The sequence below is a fragment of the Dreissena polymorpha genome, chromosome 10 (assembly GCF_020536995.1).
Source record: "Dreissena polymorpha isolate Duluth1 chromosome 10, UMN_Dpol_1.0, whole genome shotgun sequence".
Classification (NCBI taxonomy): Eukaryota; Metazoa; Mollusca; class Bivalvia; order Myida; family Dreissenidae; genus Dreissena; species Dreissena polymorpha.
The window spans coordinates 61,134,436-61,157,819 of record NC_068364.1 but is presented as its reverse complement, the minus strand read 5'-3'; the positions used below and the strand labels follow the sequence as shown (position 1 = coordinate 61,157,819).

General features: G+C 35.2%; 1 protein-coding gene across 3 annotated transcripts in view; it reads left to right on the top strand.

Moving 5' to 3' along the window:
- The window catches only part of LOC127847721 (uncharacterized protein KIAA0930 homolog), a 32,796-nt gene extending 11,620 nt beyond the window's left edge, over positions 1 to 21,176 (top strand). For 2 of the 3 annotated variants that reach the window (XM_052379819.1, XM_052379818.1), the window contains exons 2-10: positions 4,100 to 4,248; positions 6,792 to 6,896; positions 7,109 to 7,186; positions 7,999 to 8,100; positions 9,770 to 9,910; positions 10,331 to 10,534; positions 14,908 to 15,058; positions 16,457 to 16,606; positions 17,019 to 21,176. In XM_052379819.1, coding sequence (XP_052235779.1) covers positions 4,100 to 4,248; positions 6,792 to 6,896; positions 7,109 to 7,186; positions 7,999 to 8,100; positions 9,770 to 9,910; positions 10,331 to 10,534; positions 14,908 to 15,058; positions 16,457 to 16,606; positions 17,019 to 17,053 — 1,115 coding nt within the window. In that variant the 3' untranslated portion in view covers positions 17,054 to 21,176. The remainder of the gene's footprint in view (positions 1 to 4,099; positions 4,249 to 6,791; positions 6,897 to 7,108; positions 7,187 to 7,998; positions 8,101 to 9,769; positions 9,911 to 10,330; positions 10,535 to 14,907; positions 15,059 to 16,456; positions 16,607 to 17,018) is intronic. The other variant, XM_052379820.1, reaches the window with a different exon arrangement.
- Positions 21,177 to 23,384: the final 2,208 nt, after the last annotated feature.

Here is a 23,384-nt window from a genome sequence, read left to right as displayed (position 1 = left end):
ACGATTTTAAGATTGATGCAAACAATCAAATGAAAACTATTGCATTTAATTTAATTAAATGTTTGTTTAATGTGTCAACATGTTAGTTTTCCCGGACCAGGGTAAAGGTCCCTGCCCAGACAAATACCATTATGGTTAATTTGTTAATGTTTTTTATTTGGAGTTGATCTATTTATTCATTGTGTTCAATCTTATTTGTTTCAGTAACGTAGAACAACTTGTTGGCATGTTGAAAAATAAAATCTAAATATAATCGTTTAAATATAACCGACCACGCTCTATTTCTCCCCATTGATTGTATCTTTCTTTTGACTACCAATATAGCCCGGATGTAAACACGCAGGTGCGCGTGACGTCACGCGTGAACTGGTCTATTCTTAATGAATAACATACGAATTTTGAAATACAAAAACATGCATGTGTTGTTTGTCAATCTATAGTTAAATGCGTATTATTTGACATAAAAACAAAAACCGCATTTAAATCGGCAATGTTTTGACAAAATACTGGCTCGACTTAGCTCCCGTTAGTAATCTTTTTAATGTACATTGTCTCATAATATCGGCCCTTCCGATTGGTTGCTAAGATTTGTTACTATTCGCATTTGCATTTTCTAAAATTAATGAAAAAAACGAAACTTGCTCATATCGCTGAAATATTTTTACATTTTATTTAAAAATAAGCAGCATTAAAAACATAATATTTTTTTTTGATGAAGCTTCTATTAATCCATAAACAACCTAATATAATTGTGAATTACGTAATAAAAATCATAGCATCACCCTGTAATAAAAATTAGCTACTTTCCAACGAACATCGAAAATCATGAGAATTATAGTCGTCATATTCATGGATAACAATCAAATAAATTACAACTTCTATAAATTGAAAAAAAACCATTATCTCGCCAGCACTTCTTGAATGTTTTGGTTAAAGGCACGATATTATGAGGAGGGCCAGTCCTATTAGCGTAAAGGATAGGCCATATAAACAGACTCCCTGAGCCTTCGATAATTGTTGCTTAGACAGCTCTGGAAGTCCATATGCACCACTTCCTGATCAGTGCGCATAACTATACTGACGTTATTAGTGACAAAAAAGGAAACAATGCATAAACTTAAACACATTAAATTACCTTAATGGCAACCTACGGAGATATTCTTCATATGCACCCTAAAACACAAAAATGTTGCTACACTTTTCTTGTTGACATTTTTGTGTTTAAATATGGAACAGTATAAATGTTCGATGTCTGTTGAAAATTGTTATCAACTACAATGAAAATCACAATGTGCAAAAGATTGGTGTATTGCAACCTAACCAATAGCGACCCTTTAAATCGGCAACATTGCCACAGTTTTCCAATATGGTAGATAGAGCAACACAAAGAATAACAAAGTAATTAAAAACACTTATTTCTTGCTTTAATGGTACCATTTGCATGAGTTGGTGTTTTACTTAGGCAAAGTTGACAGATTGTACAGCATCAGTGTTCCTTAGCCCTTGCAGTGTTGATAAACTTTTGCACCTTAATTAGGACAAATTCAATAGACAGAACATTGCAACTCTCAGCAACCATTTGGGTTATAATGCTGAATTATTGCAACTAAGATCTATAGATAAACATTTACCATTATTTATTTATTAAATTATAGATCTTTGGTTTGACAGATCAATTATCAAATACTCATGTCTTATGATATACTTACATGATTTGGATGCAAAATTGATATTGTAAGTACCTGTTATCGAACAGCACCTATTATCGGACGTTTTGTTTTGATTCTGTATGCACATGCGCAAAAGTGCGCATTACGTCACATTGATAAACAAATGGTCGCACATAAAGTGACTGACCTACTTGCCTACTTAGCTTGAAACAAATGCGCTGAAAACAGGTTAAAGGAATGCATTTATTGTTATTTACACGGTTTTATGTGTTTTTTGCTATTACTTTTTGAATGCATTTATCAAAACGTGCATTTACACACCAAAAGCATATTTCCGTTTGCAATTTTGATTGCAGCCGACGCAGATTTTTTCGCCGAGTCCGGGTCACGTGATAGTCATGTGACTTTGTATATGCTAGAGTAGTATTTATGAAGTGTCGGGTAAAAGGTCATGTTTACATCGGCCGCCATTTTGTTTTGTCTGCTAGAGGTGACAATAACCAGGGAATCATTGTTATGAATTCTTGAAGGATATTTGCTGGAAAACTTTACAGATAAGTTATTTAATGATTAAACTGTTAGTCATTTGTTAAAACAAAATGTTTTTGTCATTTTAAGTGTTTCAATGTTAACATAATTTAAGGTAATTTCTTAGGTGTTCGATAACTGGTTCGTCCACCATCAACAGTAAACACAGTCAGAAAAATGTGCCTTGTGATACTGATAATCATGTTCAGATGATTTTGAGCTATTTTTTGTCTGGCTTTGTTTTTGTTGAACTGTGGGTCCTTTTTAGTCTTGGTTATAGAGATCACGTGTAATCATTTGATGGAATGTTTGTTTCGGTTAGAAATTTTGACACAGTCATCATTTTTTTCCTGATCTGAAATGGGTCAAAAACTGTAAAAGATTGTAAATTCATATTGATACGTTTTTATCAAATACAAACAATATTTCCTCCTTTATGTTGTTTCTAAAGAACACAAAATCCTTTATTTTACTTTCTACAGTGTTTGTTTACATTTGTCACAAATTGCGTCAGCATGTGCAATGACCAATCACCATAGAAAGTAACCTCCCCTGCAATTTTTATTTTAAGCATGCAAATCTTGACATTGGAACAGCCAATAAGAAACCACCACTCAAGAAGGACTTTAATTTCAAGATGGCGATTGGACTCTATCAAAACAATAGATTATTTTGATGTTTACAGATGATAAACATTTGGAAAAATAGAAACAAATCTAAAGAACAAAGGTTAAAAACTATGTTCCTACTGATGAATGGCCATATATGTATAAAACATTTGTGATGTTAAATCTTCATGAAAAATTACCCACAATTCAAAAGGGATATAGCATATTAACCCTTTCCCCCATTAGAAGCAAAGTGAAAATGGCTTTTGCAACCAGCATAAAACCAGAACAGCCTGCGAGTTACTTGCAGTCTGTTTAAGTTATATGCTGTTTGCTGCTCATCAGTATCTAAGGGTTGGAAAGGAAGCCTTTAAAACTTGAATTTAGTAAGAAAGGTCTTAAATTAAATTGAACTATCTAAGGGGCTACAAATGCTTTAAAATACCTACCTAAGTGGTAAAAGGATAATGTTTATGTGTTTTCATGTAAGCATTTGCAAATATGTATATACACATGACTATCTAGAGGGCGAGGTCTGTGCCTAAAAAAGTGATAAGCGTTTCTTTTGTATGATTATTTGCTTCATATATTGACTTTCCTCGCTGAGACTGTTTTTAGCTGGAGCTTATTTTTTTGTGATCTCGCTTAGGAATTTGGTAGCGAGTAAAGTTGATACATGTAAAGCAAATATTTAAACAAAATAAATGCTTATCACTTACTTGTTGAAATATCTGGTAAGTGAGTAGCATTTAAAAAAAATTAATAAAAGTACCAAAGGGTATCAAATGCAGAAAAGCACGTCTCCCCATGGGCGTTGCTGTCTTGATTATCATGGATAACGCCCTCTGTATATATTTGTTTTATTCAACACAAGAATGTGGCTCTACCAGTCTGCAGGTTCTTGTATGCACACACTACAATATTTGGAATCATCAACATTGCTTTAACCCTTTCAGTGCGGGAACCGAATTTTAAAGGCCTTTGCAAACAGTTTGGATCCAGATGAGACGCCACAGAACGTGGTGTCTCATCAGGATCCAAACTGTTTGCTATTCTGATAGTATTCTTTGAAAAAAATCGAAGAAAATGCCAATTTTAGAAATTCAGCAGACGACATTTAAGCAGACGACAAATTTCCCAGCATGCAAAGGGTTAATTGTTATCTTTGATTTTTAAGTACTATTAAATGCATTTTTTAAAAACAGAATAGTTACTGAAAATATTCAAATATTAAGCATATCAAGAAAACTATCATTAGAACAAAAAATCAAAACATTACATTGTTTGTTTCAGATTATGAACTCATCCCAGATGGAACTGTGAAGTTCTGGACAAGTCTGTTTGAAAGATATTTCTTAACTAATGAAACTTCTGACGGAACAAGAGATGACATGCTGTTTTATGTTCGAAAAGAAAAGGCTGAACATCGATTATTACCTAAGGTGAGATTATCTGGCACACAGGTGTTGGGGGCGTGGACAATTCACTGTAACACTATCAATATGTCATAAAACAACATTTTTCATCATTTTGACCCAAAAAATATTCTAATATACAGGGTCTCACTAGGATTTTAAACCAGGAGTCCTTGGACTCATTGCTATGAAAAAGTCCAAAAGGAAAAAGTAGGAGTACAAAAGAAGTCCCATTGAATACATGTATTGCACGTGTCTTAAAATTTTCCGCAAAAAATCAAATAAAATAAAGAATTAATATACAATTAACATATAATATAATTGTTTCATTACTAAAAACCCATATTACACCATTCCTAACTTGAATGTCCAGTTTTAACTCTTCACTTGTTTGATATCCCTCATTACACCTTGCCCATCATAATTAATCAGAAACAACTCACATTTGGCTGTTTTGGGGAAACATGAACAAATATAAACAAACACACTTAAGTGTTAATGTTGTATTATTGGTGTATTTAACTGAGCTTAATTAATATATTTAATCTTTAACCTGCTATGTATGTAATAACTGATAAGCCTCATTACTGCTGGAATAATTTCTATAATAGAGGCTGAAATGGGTGGCTGAGTATAACACGATCCATTTCAATTATTATAAGACATAAGTTAATAAAACCTATATTTTTAGCTCGGCTGTTTTCGGAGAAAACCCAAGGTATTGTCCTAGCCAGCTCGTTGTGTCGTGTCCGTCGTCGTGTCTGCCGTCTGCGTCGTGCTAAACCCTTAACATTTTGTCAAGGTTTTGAACATTGGCTCTAAAATCAAAGTGTTTCGACATACAACTTTGAAACTTCATATGTAGCTGCACCTTGATGTGTTCTACATGCCACACCCATTTGTGGGTCACTAGGTCAAAGGTAAAGGTCACTGTGACCTCTAAAAAAATTAATAAAAAAATTAAAAATTCTGACAAGCTTTCATCTATTCAAAACTGCACCCGCAGCCGAGCGTGGCACTTGTTATGCAGTGCTCTTGTTTTTATTTATCATTGATTGTAGATTATGATGGTACTTTTAAAATTTTGATTTTTATGCCCTCAAAGGAGGGCATATAGTGAACAGACTGTCGGTCTGTCCGTCCGTCTGTCCGTCACACTTTGCGTTTAGGTTTAGAAAAATGCTCATAACTTCTATGTCGCTTCAGAATGCAATTTCATATTTGGGATGCATGTCTATATGGACAAGGCCTTTCCATACGCACACAAATTTTTACCTCTGTGACCTTGACCTTGAACTTAGGGTCCGCGTTTAGGTTTCGAAATCTGCGTTTAAGTTTCGAGAAACGCTCATAACTTCTATCAAGCGTTTATTGGGGGCATAAGTCATCCTATGGTGACAGCTCTTGTTTTTACCTGAACAGGTTATAAACTTAAAATTGTGATTAGACCAGAAAGTTTTAGTATCTTTTTACTTCCTTGTAAATTTTAATCAATTTACACTTGAATCAAATGTATATTTTGTTACAATTATTTGTTTTCAATTTAAAAAAACATTTAGAATTTCATTAAACAGCAGTGATTCTGAATCTGACCAGTAACTGAGCCCCATATGTACTGCCAGTGCCAGGAAAATATTTATTTAAGCAGACATAAGATTAACTCTTCTCATTTTGTCATTCTTGAGTGTTGTTTTAATGGGCCATTTAACCCTGCAGAAGCATATTTAAATATCACTAGGCAATTAATCAAGATATCATCTATGAACAATTTCAAGAAGTCTAATGGCTCCTGACTGAACATTTCTATGTTCAACTTTGCATGACTTGTAAATGGGGCAACTTAAGTCACAGACCCTCTATTGACCAGCCATTCTAAACATCTAATTGAAAACTTTGGCATCTTGCAACTGGATACAAAGCAATGTTTGATTGAGTAATACCCAGTTATGCAAAAAGGTGCATCCTGGGGACTCAAATATTTTCAGATAAGCGTCATTGTCAATTTTATGCGTACAAATACGCTTAATTAAGCGTTTCCTAGAGCCCTGATATAATACATATAATATTATATCACACATTTGTTTTTGTCAAAGTGATGAAAAGTGTTGTTTTATGACATATTGATAGTGTTTCAGTGAATTGGCCACGAGCCCAACACCTGTTGTCTGGCATGAACCATATTTGAATTGCTCTCTGTACAAACAAGTTATAACACACTATTAATATAACATATTTAGTGTTTGGCTTCAATCTATCATACTGAAATGCACTGGCCCATCAATAGAAAGACATTAACGTGTACTCAATTAATATTGTACTACAAAAATGTAAATGGTATTAGAAATAATTGATCTGAATTAGATAGTGTCCAAAATAATAATGACATCCTTGTCTGAAAATGTATTAGCATTAATTGCTGAATTTTATTGTACACAATGTTTTAAATCAATGGTTCATGAATCTAGTGGTCTATCACTAAATTATACCTTTGAAGTCCATTTTTCACCTTTTTAATTTATGTCAACTGAAATGTGATGTTGATGAAAATTATAAAAAAATGAATATTTTAGGCAGAAATTGAAGTATATAGAAAAGACTCCAAAAAGCAACCCTCATTTGATGATACAACCATTAACTGGGAAGAGACAGTTTACCTCAATATCATACTTCATCAGGTATGTACATCTTGTTCATGTGTTGAAAGATATTCAACAATAATGTAGATTTCTTACGTAAGTAAAGATCAAGACAGATTGTATGCCATATTATGATGCTGCAGAAAATAATAATACATTTGTAATAAGAAAACAGTTTGAAGAAAAAAAGTATTTCTATTACTTGAACATAAGTCTGATTAACTTAAATAATGTTTATGCCTGTGTTTCAGTTTGTTTACACAATGACATGTGCTGTGTGCACAAGAACTGCAGAAAAACATTTGCAATGTCTCAAAAAGTATTCACAGGTAAGACCATCATGCAATGAAACTTATACCACATCTGAATTTTTGAATAGGACATAAAATACCTGGATAAAGTGTTAAATAGTTTAATTTCTTATTTATACAAGCTGCATATTTTCAGGCTTCCTGAAAAGTCCCAAAAAGTGCCTGTCAACCGGACAGGCTGATGGAAAATTTAGCCTGTCCGGACAAAAATTCACCTGACCAAAAAGCGTGAGTTTACAACTGAAGAATTAAGTAAATTAAAACTCATATTTATTGCTATGTGCAGCCTATAAGTACACTCAATAAAGTAAATCAAAACACTTGTGTGTTTTAGTGATTACAGTGTATGATGGACAACAGCTTAAAATTGTAGTCAGACTCAAAACAAAATCACGCAGCACGATTGGTGTTGCCATTGAAGAATTTTAGCAACTACATTTATTTTCAGGTGTAGTTTTTTGTTATAACCTTTGTAATTAGATAGATGGTAATATGTCGGACCAATGAAATTGACCTTTTTGAAAAAACAACGTTTCAAAGGGAGAGCACTCTTAAGAACTAGTGACGCGTTAGTGTTCTTACTGAAAAAAGGCTTGAAATTCACAAAAAGAGTGATTCTAATGTTGCTTTTTTCGATCATTTGGCAAGTATTAGACTTTTCTTTATTAAGTCATATTTTTTTGGCCTGTCACAAGGACCGGCGATATTAGAAACTTCGCCTGACCGTAAAGAATTTTGCCGGACAAGACCGGCGGTCCGGCCTTTTCAGGAAGCCTGTATTTTCAGTCATTGAATGATAATATTGTTTTCATTCTAAAATATCCTTACAGAGAGTGTATGCCTCGCCCAGTAAAAGACGGATGGACAGTAAAGGAACACAAGAGGAGATCTGTTATCCTAATATATTCTTTACAGTTGATAATTTTGAAGAGGTTTGTGTGTGTTGGTTGTTAATTAAATACAAAATAATTATTAATTTAAATTGCAAAAAGTTGTATAAAAACCTTTTGCATGTCTTATTTTGACAATCTTTAACAGTATTTAAGTCTAATTGATATACATTCTTTAAGCAATATATAAAAGTTGTGTTTTATCTCTTCTTTGGATTCCGTATGGGTAGTTCAATTTCTATATATTAGTTTACATACAAATTCCAAGCCAATTTCGACACTCAATATATGACACTGTTGAAGAAATCCACATGTAAAAAATCAAGTTTTGCACTATAGACTCACATGTTCTACTCTAACCTACACAAAAGAACATACAGTGGTACAAAATGTAAAATAAAAGTGAACCTGGATGAATAGAATGACATGAAATATTGAAAAATTAGTCTCCACGTTAGTGAAGTATTTCACAGATTAGCCTGTGGAGTCATCCTAGAGTGAAGATTTGTTTAGAAAATACTTACTTTAAAGAAATAGATTCCTAAAAACCTTAGTTACATCCCAGACTAGCATGTGCAGACTGAACAGGCGTGTCTTGTAAAACTCTGGGCTTGGTTTTCCCAGACTAGCATGTGCAGACTGAATGGGCTTATCTGGTAAAACTGTGGGCTTGGTTTTCCCAGACTAGCATAAGCAGACTGAATGGGCTTATCTGGTAAAACTGTGGGCTTGGTTTTCCCAGACTAGCATAAGCAGACTGAATGGGCTTATCTGGTAAAACTCTGGGCTTGGTTTTCCCAGACTAGCATGTGCAGACTGAATGGGCTTATCTGGTAAAACTCTGGGCTTGGTTTTCTCAGACTAGCATGTGCAGACTGACTGGGCTTCTCTGGTAAAACTGTGGGCTTGGTTTTCCCAGACTAGCATGTGCAGACTGAATGGGCTTATCTGGTAAAACTCTGGGCTTGGTTTTCCCAGACTAGCATGTGCAGACTGAATGGGCTTATCTGGTAAAACTGTGGGCTTGGTTTTCCCAGACTAGCATAAGCAGACTGAATGGGCTTATCTGGTAAAACTGTGGGCTTGGTTTTCCCAGACTAGCATAAGCAGACTGAATGGGCTTATCTGGTAAAACTGTGGGCTTGGTTTTCCCAGACTAGCATAAGCAGACTGAATGGGCTTATCTGGTAAAACTGTGGGCTTGGTTTTCTCAGAGTGTTGCTCATTTTTGTTAGCTCGATGAAAGTAAAGGCCTTGTGTGGACAGGGAAACTATCCAGCTAATTTTCTGGGAATTATAAGTACTTGCTCTGTTTGGAAAGATCTTAAGAACCAAACCCAACTGGGTATTGAACCTGTAATCTGCCCTTAGTAATGAGGGCACCTTGACCATTACACCATCGTGAGTTTTATTGGTGGTCTATTGCTCAGGCAAATATACCGTTTCAGGCATTCACAGATATGAGTTGCGTTCTAACAAAACTGGGCATAATGCATGTGCGTAAAGTGTCGTCCCAGATAAGCCTGTGCAGTCTTCACAGGCTAATCACGGACGACACTTTCCGCTTTAATGACATTTTTCGTTTAAATCAAGTCTCTTCTTAGCAAAAATCCAATTCTTGCGGAAAGTGATTTCCCTTATTAGCCTGTACGAACTGCACAGGCTAATATGGGATAACATTTTACGCACATGCATTAAACCCCTTTTTCAGGCATTCACAGATATAGTTGTACAGGACAGCGAGCTCGTTACAGTGCAGCTAATAGCTTCAGACAGGGACGGTGCATATCAGGGGGTTATTTTCCTAGGATCAATACGCTATGATAACTTAAAGAAAGTTTATGATGCCAGAGTAAGGATTCTTTTGTGTGTTTTGTAGTTTTTGCTTCACATACCCGTCTGTATTTGTTAAAACTACAAATATCTGTTAAAGTACTACACGCAGTTAGTTCAGTGTCTTTGTCAGCTGCTTTCATTAGTTTTCATGCATTCATGATGATAGTTGAATGGGTTCTTGCGGAAGTGTATTGCACCAGGTGTATCTAATGGTCACTTGTTTGTATAAATTAGAACAACGAGCAAGAGGTCAGTTTATGTTTGAAATCAATGTTTGTTTTTTCTATACCTAATGTTTCTTTGTTTGTTTTACATTCATCAACTATAAATAAAATTTAAACTGAAACATTTTAATTTTGGTTTCTTGGACTATGATCATGTATGTTTGGTTAAAAAAATTGTTGGATAGCAGTTTCGACATGTATATTTCTTGCAGGCCAGTCTTACTTCCAAAATGGCACAAAAGATGTCTCTGGGATGGATCAACAAGACCCACAAGCGGGTGGAGTTTATGAGAATGCGGGGACCGGGAGGCAAGGGGTTCGCAGAGATTGCAGTATCAAGAGTGAAAGGTTCTGGTGCCGAAACCCCAGATCTTGAGAATTTTCCATCAGATGATTTTGAGTCTGACCAGCAACAGGTATAAGCAATGAATGCTATAATTCCACATTCTGTCAATTTATTATTCCCGCCTTCGAAGAAGAGGGGGTATATTGTTTGCACATGTCGGTCGGTCGGTACGTCCACAGGATGGTTTCCTGATGATAACTTAAGAACGCTTAGGATCATGAAACTTCATAGGTACATTGATCATGACCGGCTGATGACCCCTATTGATTTTCAGGTCAATAGGTCAAAGGCCAAGGTCAAAGTGACTTAAAATAGTAAAATGGTTTCCGGATGATAACTCAAGAATGCTTAGACCTAGGATCATGAAACTTCATAGGTACATTGATCATGACTGGCAGATGACCCCTATTGATTTTCAGATCACTAGGTCAAAGGTCAAGGTCACAGTGACTCGAAATAGTAAAATGGTTTCCGGATAATAAATCACAAATGCTTAGGCCTAGGATCATGAAACTTCATAGGTACATTGATCATGACTGGCAGATGAGCCCTTTTTATTTTCAGGTCACTAGGTCAAAGGTCAAGGTCACAGTGACTCGAAATAGTAAAATGATTTCCGGATGATTACTCAAGAATGCTTGCGCCTAGGATCATGAAACTTCATAGGTACATTGATCATGACTGGAAGATGACCCCTATTAATTTTCAGATCACTAGGTCAAAGGTCAAGGTCACAGTGACTCGAAACAGTAAAGTGGTTTCCTGATGATAACTCAAGAATAATTAGGCCTATGATCATAAAATTTCATAGGTACTGTACATTGATCATGACTGGCAGATGATCCCTATTGATTTTCTGGTCACTAGGTCAAAGGTTAAGGTCACAGTGACAAAAAACCTACTCACACAATGGCTGCCACTTCAAGTGACAGCCCATAAGGGGGCATGCATGTTTTACAAAAAGCCCTTGTTTGTTATTTTGTTCCGCTATGTGTTATATTTTGAATTTTTATTTTTAATTTTTTTATACACCCATTAAAAAGTGATTGGTACTTTGGGAACAATCATATTAGGCAGCTGGCAGCAGCTTGTGTCTAAAGGAGTCATGTTTCCTGTCCTAAAGCTTTCCTTCATTATGTCCCTTGAAGTGTCGGCAAAATGGTAAAATTAATCATGTCTGCACTCTTGTACAGTTACAATTGCATTTTCATGAAACTTGGTGATGAGGAATGTGGTCTTAGACAAAATATCTGGACCAACTTTGATGACAAAAGCGAGATAATGTGAAGAATTAGTATCCTTGAATTCTCTAAAATTTGCCAAAGTTAATTTTGTCTGCTCTGTTATAAGTGGTTTCCACTCGATATTTACATGTAAATACAGATTCTATACTATACCAAGTATTCTGTCTGCTCAAACACGTGTTTCTATTTATAAACACTCTAAATATTAGCAGCAAATCACTGGTAGATAAACCCAGCCCACTAGTTAATGCAGGTTAACATTTTACCACCGCAAAATCAAGCAGTTGAGATCCGGCTTACCTTCATTATGCAGAGACCTAGCTTGGGATTACATTTAGAGCTGGTCCAGTGAAGGTCCATGTTACTAAACCATGTTACTAAAAAATGGAAAAAATGTTTCCAGTCAAGATCTGTGTGTACATAGCTTACCTGCAGTGGTAGCATGGGATTTCACTTGGTGAAGGTCACTTAAATAAAAAATAAAAAACACTGTTTCCCCTAAATTGCTTTATTTTGGATGGAGGTATAGACTATCATTTTGAATGTAGGTTGCTTTCATTTAGACCTTGCAGGACTTTTAATTAATGGCCAGTGGGATGAAGGTCAAGGTCACTGCTGAATATAATGAGTTTGGATGGATATTTTTTATATAAAATGATGTGTGTACCAGTAGTTGACATACCTGCCGGCCTAACTTGAGATTGCACATGCGTTATTTATATTGCATTAATATGTTAAACATTGAAGACCATTTTGCCATTGGTATGAGTTATTTTTATCCATTACTTCTTTGGAATAATTGTGTACAAAAACTGAATACATCCTTCATTTAACAATTTAACCCAAACCTTTAAACAGACATATTTTGTGACACACTTGTTTTATTTTTATGCCTCCTTTCGAAGAAAAGGGGGCATATAGTGATCGGACTGTCCGTCTGACCGTCTGTCTGTCCGTCTGTCTGTCTGTCCATCTTTCCATCACACTTTGCGTTTAGGTTTCGAAAAATGCTCATAACTTCTATGTCCCTTGAGATATAACCTTCATATTTGGTATCCATGTGTATATGGACATGGCCTTACCATACGCACACAAATTTTGACCCCTGTGACCTTGACTTTGAAGATAGGGTCTGTGTTTAGGTTTCGAAATCTGTGTTTAGCTTTCAAAAAATGCTCATAACTTCTATGTCCCTTGAGATATAACCTTTATATTTGGTATGCATGTGTATATGGACAAGGCCTTTTTTTACGCACACATTTTTTTACCTTTGTGACCTTGACCTTGAACTAAGGGTCCGCGTTAAGGTTTTGAAATCTGCGTTTAGGTTTCGAAAAAAGCTCATAACTTCTATCAAGTGTTTATAGGGGGCATAAGTCATCCTATGGTGACAGCTCTTGTTTTAATGATTTATTGTATTTGAATTAAAGCTTATTTCAAAAACTGGTATTTTTGTTATGTAACTGTTATATGACCTAACTGATGTTTATGTTTGAAATTGAAGGCTACACATAGCTTCAATAATAGCTTTCTGTCAAATTGATTTTTCTTGTAATTAAGGAATATTAAGATTATTAAAACTTTTTCATATTGATGTTAATAAGTGTGTGCTATGGTGATTCCATGAAGATGGTGCTATGAGGATAGCTTAAGTGTGATATACTATTGATTATTATAATGTAAAATAAAAACTTAAAAAATTCATACCATATGTGAGAAATATTTTGTTTTAGGCTGATAAAGGTAAATTAATTTCATTTGTTTTTTTTCACATTATACCAATGCCACATATATCCAGGTAACATATGCATCACCTTACCTTTTATCAGCAGAAAAAAAGCCTTCATATTCCTGTTATCCTCATCCCAAATGTTGCGATGAACCATACCAATTCAAACAACTACATTTGAGTAGTGTTCTGAGAAAACTGGGCATAATGCATGTGCGCAAAGTGTCATCCCAGATTAGCCTTTGCAGTCCGCACAGGCTTATCAGGGACGAAACTTTCCGCCTAAAGTGGGATTTTTGCTAAGAAGAGACTTCCTTTAAACGAAAAATGTCATAAAAGTGGAAAGTGTCATCCCTGATTAGCCTGTGCAGAATGCACAGGCTAATCTGGGACAACACTTTATGTACATGCATTAAGCCCAGTTTTCTCAGAACGCAACTCATTTGTTTGACATGTATATTACTTAAAATAATGAGTTATGACTTAATAGCCACACTTGTCCATTGCAATCATGTTTGCATCTTAAATTTTCAAAGACTGAAGAGACATATTAACCCATTTATGCCTAGTGGACTCTCTCATCCTTCTAACTTGGATCAATTTATTTCCAAAATTAGGGATGTCTAGTTTTTTTATTTCTATATTTAGAATATTTCTTACAGTAATTCCTTTAAGCAAACAGCGCAGACCCTGATGAGACGCCGCATCATGCGGCGTCCCATCTCCTTGCTATGCTGTTTGCCAAGGTCTTTTCTAGACGCTAGGCATAAATGGGTTTAAGACTGATGTTTTTTTAAGGTAAATAGAATACATGAGGACAATTAATTGTCATTTATCAATGAAAGTATGTATATTTTGTCACTATTTCATTTTCATTTTAAGTCGTATCCCACAAACCTGAATTATCATTGATGGAACTTTTAAAGTTGCATTTTAACATTATGATAGTTTTTTTACTGCCAAACTATGGCATTTCTGCATCGTTGCAATCATAAATCAAATACTTAAGTCAATGTTGTGGTGATGGGTGAAAAACTTGTCATCATTTTTTGATAATGGTTATTTTATTTATTAAGAAATTCAATTGTTGCATAATTGTTTCATAATGTGACATATTCATGTACATGACTATCAAAAACAAATATATATATGAGTCGCGTTCTGAGAAAACTGGGCATAATGCATGTGCATATTTACCCAAAATCTAGGCTGTATCTTTGATCAACTAATTCGTAGAAATTCTAGATCTAGGTTTGGAAGTTAAATAAAAAAAATGAAATAAATATGTTTCCTGTGTAAACTCCATCCCCTTTCATGGGGCTATATATTGATAGAAGAGTTAAGTTGTGTTGTAGAAGACAAAGTTCTTAGCCTTAATACTCCACCAGCTATCTTAGAACCTGTACCTGTGATAATCAGTAATGTTGACATGTACACTCCTCAGCACACCTGCATTGTCTCCCCTTGCAGCAAAATGGTTACACTCAACGCAGAATGAGCGACCCTAGTCAAGCAATAAAGTCTTTCATGTTTCGCTCGGTGAAAAAGTCGCGTTCAGAAACTGAAAATGTGGATGCCATTGGCAATGAACAGGAAGTTGAAGCAGGGACCTTGCATGACGGTGTGTGGGCTGTAATTGCATGCACTTTCTTATTATTAACAGATAAATATTGTCATCTCTGCTTTTTAATTGTAAAACACGAAAGCTCCTATCAGGCAAGTAAATGCTTTTTGTTAGTCTTATTTTGAAATTGAAAAATAATGAATAGTCATATAAACTGGCAGAGATGATAGCATGCTCTTGCACTTGCATAAAACTTAGATCATTATAGAAAATTAGTATTCACATTGACAAACTACAATATATGTGATATGTATTTAATACATTACCATAAGCAATCTATTAAAAGTACATTGTATACCTATATTTGCGAGCCATATTCATCAGCAACAATTTTAGCTAATTTTTTCTGAATTAGCTTATTAAATTTCTGTTAATTCTGTTTCAGCTTCATTTTTTACTCTGTATATTACCATACAAAAGCTGAAATGATGTACATTTTTAAGTTGCATGGCATTGTTGGTTCAATAAAGTTTATACAATAATTTACCAATGTTGATGAATCTTAGAATTATGCATTTCTCATATCTGCCCCACCATGTCGATCTTTGAGTCATAACTGTCTGTATGAGCCTCATCATGTCAAAATGGGTCGTATGCTACATACTGGTCAGCACACATCCAGTATGCCATACGCTGGTCAGCACACATCCAGTATGCCATACGCTGGTCAGCACACATCCAGTATGCCATACGCTGGTCAGTGCACATCCAGTATGCCATACGCTGGTCAGCACACATCCAATATGCCATATGCTGGTCAGCACACATCCAGTATGCCATACGCTGGTCAGCACACATCCAGTATGCCATACGCTGGTCAGTGCAATACAGTATGCCATACTCTGGTCAGTGCACATCCAGTATGCCATACGCTGGTCAGCACACATCCAGTATGCCATACGCTGGTCAGTGCACATCTAGACCAGTTATTCGGACAGTATTGACAGTAGCTACCCTGTCTGCCATAAATTCATGCAAGGTTTGCTGGTTTCAATAGCTGAAAAGATAGCTCCTCACCAGACAACACAATTGCGCAGGCTGCGCCAGACCTAAGCTACATGTAGTGGCATTTGGCTTACAACCCATTTTTGCACACCTATCTCATATTAGACGTGTTCTGAGAAAGCTGGGCATAATGCTTGTGCATGAAGTGTTGTCCCAGATTAGCCTGTGCAGTATGCACAGGCTAATCAGGGACGACACTTTCCGCCTAAACATGATTTTCCGAAAGAAGGGACTTCCTTTAAACGAAAAATACCATAAAAGTGGAAAGTGCCGTCCCTGATTAGCCTGTGCAGATTGCACAGGCTAATCTAGGAGGACACTTTACGCACATGTATTATGCCCAGTTTTCTCAGAACATGACTCATATTATTTCCCCTGTTAATTACTCAGAACTTGAGGATGCAGAGCAGTACAATGGGTTCTGGGGAAAGTCCTTTGGGCAGGCGTGGCACTGGTTTAAGGAGCGACGCAGGGCTAACAGTGTCTCTCTCAACGCCTACCTCACCTACGTCACCCTGCCCTGGCATAGGATTATTGCAGGTAGGCTCTGGCTTTTTAATTTTAAGCTTGTGTCGAATTGTTTGCCATACATACTGTTGTTTCAAATATTGAGTTATTTCAAACCAATTCATACTGTTTTTTATATAAGTTAAATTGAGTTGTTCTTTACAGAACGTGTTGCGCTTAAAAAAGTCAAATCAATTTAGTTGCTCTGTACCACTTTATCTTACAAATAAAATGCGGACATGTTATTTACAGATGTGTCTTTAAAGTTAAAATTTGGTTGTTCCTTTCTAATGATTCTTTCAAATTTACCTTGTCGTTTTCTGATGTATGTTTAATTAGACTGGGTTGGTCTTTATTGTTGCATCTTTTAATTTATTTTCATTGACCCAGCTGGTGAAAATTCATATTGAACAGTTTAATTTTTTATGTTGATATTTTGTTACAGATGTCTTAGATCCCAAAGAACCACCAATAATGTGATCACCACTTTCCATAGGTAGTCTTTATGCCAGTGTGTGTGTGTATTATGCGGCAGTTGAGGTCTCATAATTGCCATGGTAACATCTGATGGCATTAACCCTTTCAGTGAGGGAACCGAATTTTGAAGGTCTTTGCAAACAGTTTGGATCCAGATGAGACGCCACAGAACGTGGCGTCTCATCAGGATCCAAACTGTTTGCTATTCTGATAATATTCTTTGAAAAAAATCGAAGAAAATGCTAATTTTAGAAATTCAGCAGACAACATTTTAGCAGACGACAAATTTCCCAGCATGCAAATGGTTAATTATAAGGACGATAAAAGAGCAATCAGCAGTTGTCTGTAAAGGACATCAAATTGATACCAATCTTTAGAATGCTAGCTTAATACAGTTATTTTAAATGCTGCATATATTATCATGTATTGTGTAATGTATACTAAAAGAGCCATTTTAAAACCAAAATAACCATTATTATGAACTTTTTTCTAGCTAACTTTATTTATATGTTTTCTATGAGATGTTAAGTAGAAAATATTGTGATGTTCAAAAGACAACTTAACTTAGAAAGAATTTACCAGTAATCTATAGGTTAACAAAAGAGAAATGTGTTTCTATTTTATCTATATTAATAAACTGTATTTGTATTTTAGCGATATTCAGTTAATTTCAAGTAAAAAACTTGTTTTATTCAAAATGTTAACAAAAACAGCATTTTATACTTACTTGTATTAAAACTAATCTTTCAGCAATAGGATGTAAAATTTTGATCGAATTTTCTTATTTCATTTAATGTGCATAATTGTAACGTGCAGTGTATAGTTAGCAATCCATTTATATTGTTTAAAAAAACCCTCTATATTGTCTGATCAGTGCTTTTTTTGTCTGTTAAGCTATCTTAAGTAAGAATTGCTTTCATCTGTGTGAATGAACAACCTGTAATAACTGATCAACAAACCAATCAGATATAATAAGTTACAGATATATTTAAAATGTTGATAATTTACCTTATAATTTGTGAAAATAATTTACTTTACATAACATTAAAGTCATGTTTATAATAGCATTAATGGGCATTGTTCAGAGAAACACAGATTGTTCATTCCAACAATTCAAAATACACTTTGTTTATAACGGGCCTAAATGTAATATTTCAGATATCTCTGGTAACAGTAACAGTGTATTTACTCCGAACATAATATTTTCATTTGCTTAATGTTTGTTTGTTCTAAATTCTTATAATTGCTTGGCTTGTGCTCTCTTAAATGGGGGAACATATGAGTAGCGTTCTGAGAAAACTGGGCATCATGCATGTTCACGAAGTGTTGTCCCTGATAAGCCTGTGCAGTCTGCACAGGCTAATCAGGGACCACACTTTCCTCATAAATTGGATTTTTGCTAAGAAGAGACTTCATTTAACAAAAAATGTCATAAAAGTGGAAAGTGTCGTCCCTGATTAGCCTGTGCAGACTGCACAGGCTAATCTGGGACGACATTTTACGCACATGCATTTTGTCCAGTTTTCTCAGAACACGACACATAGTTGCTGTTTTTTTATTTCCATTGAAATTCCTATTTTTTTATAGGATTTACATTCCGTGGGTCTGAAACTAATTTCACCGATAATAATTTCTTTCGAACACTGTGTTATTTGTCCTTCAATTTATCCTTACGCCATGTATTCTGTCAGTTACACGTGAGAAACTTGCGGCATCTCATCTGGTCTGCGCTGTTTGCGATATGCAGCTCTGCTATAGGGTGGAAATTGTCATTGTTGTCAGGCCTGTAAGTCAAAGTATTTTTCATGGAGTTATTGAGTCTTAGAGTGCATATGTGCATTATTAATAGTTTTTTTTTTGTTGATCTTAAGGACTTACATGTATTATAGTCATATGCAGCATATACAGTGGACATTCCTTTATTTTTAAAGAGGAAAGTATTTTTTTAATTTATACCTTTTGATTTATAATATGACATTTTCTTCTTTTAATTTAATTTTGTGTTACAATTAACACATAAATTAACAAAGCAAATTATTTGGGAGCTTCCATTTGTTTTCTTGCTTATGTTTACATATCTTTCTATGTTGGTGTGTATCATAATAAAAACATATACATGTGACATTAGTCAGAAGGCCCAACATTTACATTTCTTAAGTTTCTAAATTCATAAGAATTTCATGTTTGCCTTATTTATTTTAGGTGTACAAGCATGAGTGTTTATGTATAAAAATAATTAATAATTGCATGTTTTTAGCTCACCTGAGCAAAATGTTCACATGGTGAGCTTTTATGATTGCCTTTTGTCTGTTTGCGTAACATTTGTCTTGTTTACAATCTAGAGGCCACATTAATTGTCCAATCTTCATGAGCTTTGGTCAGAAGGTTTCTGCCAATGATATCTTGGACAAGTTCGAAAATGGTCCTGGTTGCTTGAAAAACATGGCCGCCAGTGGGCTGGGCATTTTTCCTTATATGGCTCTAATAAAACCTTATTAATACTCTAAAAGTCACATTTATAGTCCAACTTTCCTTAAACTTGGTCAGATTATTTGATCTACTTATATCTTGGATGAGGATAAAAATGGTTCTGGTCTGTTAAAAAACATGGTCCCCTGGGGGCAGGGAATTTTTTCTTATACGGCTATAGTAAAACCTTGTTAACACTCTTGAGGCCAAATTAATTAAAAATTAAAACTTATTAACACTCTAAATGTCACATTTATTGTCCAATCTTCATGAAACTTCGCCAGAACTTAAAAAAAAAAGATATCTTGGAAAATGGTTCTGGTCTGTTTAAAAAACATTGACCCCAGGGGGGAGGGAATTTATCCTTATATGGATATAGTAAAACCTTGTTAGCACACTAAAAGTTACATTTATAATTTACTGGTCATGAAACTTTGTCAGAACATATGTTCTTATGATAAATTGGGCAGCACAAAACAGGTCAGTTCCTTTGTATTTCAGGTGAGCAACTTTGGACCTTTCAGGCCCTCTTGTTTTAATTTGTCTGCTGAAATAATTAGAGACATTAAATGTTTTTTTTCTATGGTGCATATTTAACATGTCTAGTGTATGTACTTGTAGCCGTATTAACCCTTACAGAGCTGGAACCGAATTTTGAAGGCCTTTGCAAATAGTTTGGATCCAGATGAGACGCCACAGAACGTGGCGTCTCATCTGGATCTAAACTGTTTGCTATTCTGATAGTATTCTTTGAAAAAAATCGAAGAAAATGCTAATTTTAGAAATTCAGCAGACAACATTTTAGCAGATGACAAATTACCCAGCATGCAAAGGGTTAAGATCAATAACCATTCCAGAATCTATTGCATTCAATGAATCATTCCACCTATGTCAAACTGCTTTGTTGTTTGCCTTTGGTTTGTTGGTAGTGGTTTTGCAGTGATTGCCATGTTTTTCAATGTTTTTTCCTATACCCAAGTATGTATAACTATGTATATTTAGGTTCTGTAGCGCTATTTATATGATTGCAAAGGTTTGCCATTAGCAGAACTTTTTACAAATTTGTGAATTTATTTATAACATGTATAAAAATATGCACTGAAGTGCAAATTGATCATGTTTGTTAAAAGCATACACAAGTTGTAACTGAACTGTTATTTTGACTTGTGATTTGTTTTATTTTAAGGATATTACAATAAAACTCTTGACGGATTTCAAAAATACAATCATGTTCTGTACAATTCTCTTTAACTCCAGTGAAATAGGGAGATTGCTGATATTACCGACGTAAGAATCAATGTATCCGAAGTATTGTATTTGAAATATCCATCATATGTCTATGTATTTTTAACATGTGATGTTATGATTTCAAATTGTAGGGCTATTATTTGTTGAAAGAAATTCTGTAAGAAGCAATTTATTTTCATATTCCCATTCTGTTTGTTTTGATGTACGTTGTCTTGCCATTCATCTGGTCGCAAGATTTGAACTGTTTCTACAATACATGTACATGTATAGCAAAACAGAATTTACAATTTGAATTAATGTTATATTTTAGATGTTGATTTACAGTTGTTTAATTTTTACTTTTGTTAAGATGTGTTTTATGATCCGAATAAATAATGTGCAATATTATTAAAGAATTAAACCAAGATTATTCCCTCTGTTCCTTTGTCTCTTCTATCATATCTTAACATACATGGTCAAAGCTGGTGCAGTAAACAATAATATCTGAACTTGAATCTTAAAATATATTTTCACAATTTTTACAGCCCCCCCCCCCCTCCTGGAAGGCAGAAACTGTTTTCTAGATTACCTGCTTCAACCATTACTTTGCCATATTGGGATGGAGTTTGAAATAACTCGACACAAATGCAGGCCAGCATTAGACAGAATGTTAAGCTCTTTTTATCTCAAAAGCCAACGCCACAAATAAGAGTTCAAAGGTAACATTTTCAGATAAAAGATCTTGAAAATTCCTGCCACAGCAATATGTTTGCTATTTAGAGATCAATTGTTAAATAGGTTGGAACAAATTCAATACATCATGGGACAATATGTGTCTTGTTCTGTGAAAACTGGGCATAATGCATGTGTGTAAAGTGTCGTCCCAGATTAGCCTGTGCAGTCCGCACAGGCTAATCAGGGAGGACACTTTCCGCTTTTTAGCTCACCTGAGCACGTGCTCATTGTGAGCTTTTGGGATCGCCTTTTTCTGTCGTCCGTCATGCGTGCGTTGTGCGTGCGTCGTCAACATTTTACCTTGTGAACACTCTAGAGGCCACATTTCTTATCCGATGGGGCGGGGCATTTTTCCTTATATGGCTAAATATATGGCTATAGTAAAACCTTGTTAACACTCTAGAGGCCACATTATTGTCAGATCTTCATGAAACTTAGTCAGAAGATTCATCCCAATAATATCTTGGACCAGTTAAAAAATGGTTCCGGTTGGTGGAAAAACATGGCCGCCAGGGGGCGGGGCATTTTTCCTTATATGGCTATAGTAAAACCTTGTTTACACTCTAGAGGCCACATTTATTTTCCGATCTTCATGAAATTTGGTCAGAAGATTTGTCCTAATTATATTTTGGACGAGTTCGAAAATGGTTTTGGTTGCTTAAAAAACATAACCACCAGGGGGCGGGGCATTTTTCCTAATATGACTATATACATGTATCATGCTTTTGTAAAACCTTGTTAACACTCTAGAGGCCACATTTATTGTCCGATCATCATGAAACTTGATCAGATGATTTGTCCCAATGATATCTTGGATGAGATCAAAAATGGTTCCGGTTGGTGGAAAAACATGGCCGCCAAGGGTGTGTGGCATATTTCCTTATATAGCTATAGTTAAACCTTGTTAACACTCTAGAAGCCGTATTTATTGTACCATGATCATGAAACTTTGTCTGAAGATTTGTCCCAATGATATTTTGGACAAGTTCGAAAATGGTTCCAGTTGCTTGAAAAACATGGCCACCAGTGGGCGGGGCATTTTTCCTTATATGGACTTCTGAATCTTCATTAAACTTTGTCAGTATATTTGTTTAAATGATATCTCGGATGTGTGTGAAAATGGTTCTGGTCTGTTGAAAAACGTGGCTGCCAGGGTGTTCACTAGTCATGAAAGTTGGTTAGAACATTTGGTTCTAATGACTTTTTGGGCTGCCCAGAACAGGTCAGTTCCTTTGAATCTCAGGTGAGCGACTTTGGGCCTTTCAGGCCCTCTTGTATGGTATTTTTCATTCAAAGGAAGTCCCTTTTTACCGAAAATCTAGTTAAAGCGTAAAGTGTTGTCCCTGATTAGCCTGTGCGGACTGCACAGGCTAATCTGGGACTACACTTAAAGCACATGCATTATGCCCAGTTTTATCAGAATGCGACTCATATGTAGCACTTGTCTCCCTACCTCAAATGTCAATGTCACAAAGAGGTAAAAGGTCAAATTTTTCCATAAAACAGAAAGTAACTTTGTCATTCATCATGCTATTTTACAATAATTTACAGCAAAATACCACAATTTGGAGTGCATGTTTTGTGTCTAAAACCAGTCTCCTTACCCCGGGTTCCCAGTTTTTTGTATGAGCAAAATTCCCTGATTTTTCCCTGATGGAAAATAAAAATTTGAGGATCATAATTTCGACCTATTTCTTGTTTTAGACACCCTCAATAAATATACATAGGTGCATCACAGCTGCTATATAAACAGAGAAAGAAGTAGGTATTTACTAATACATGAAGTACACTAAGCTACATGTTTACTACAAAGCCACCATAGCCATGCAGATGAAGCGATTTGCTGTCATAATTGTAAGGACTTTTCGAAACAAGTCTGGAAAGTCTGACCAAACAAAATTCC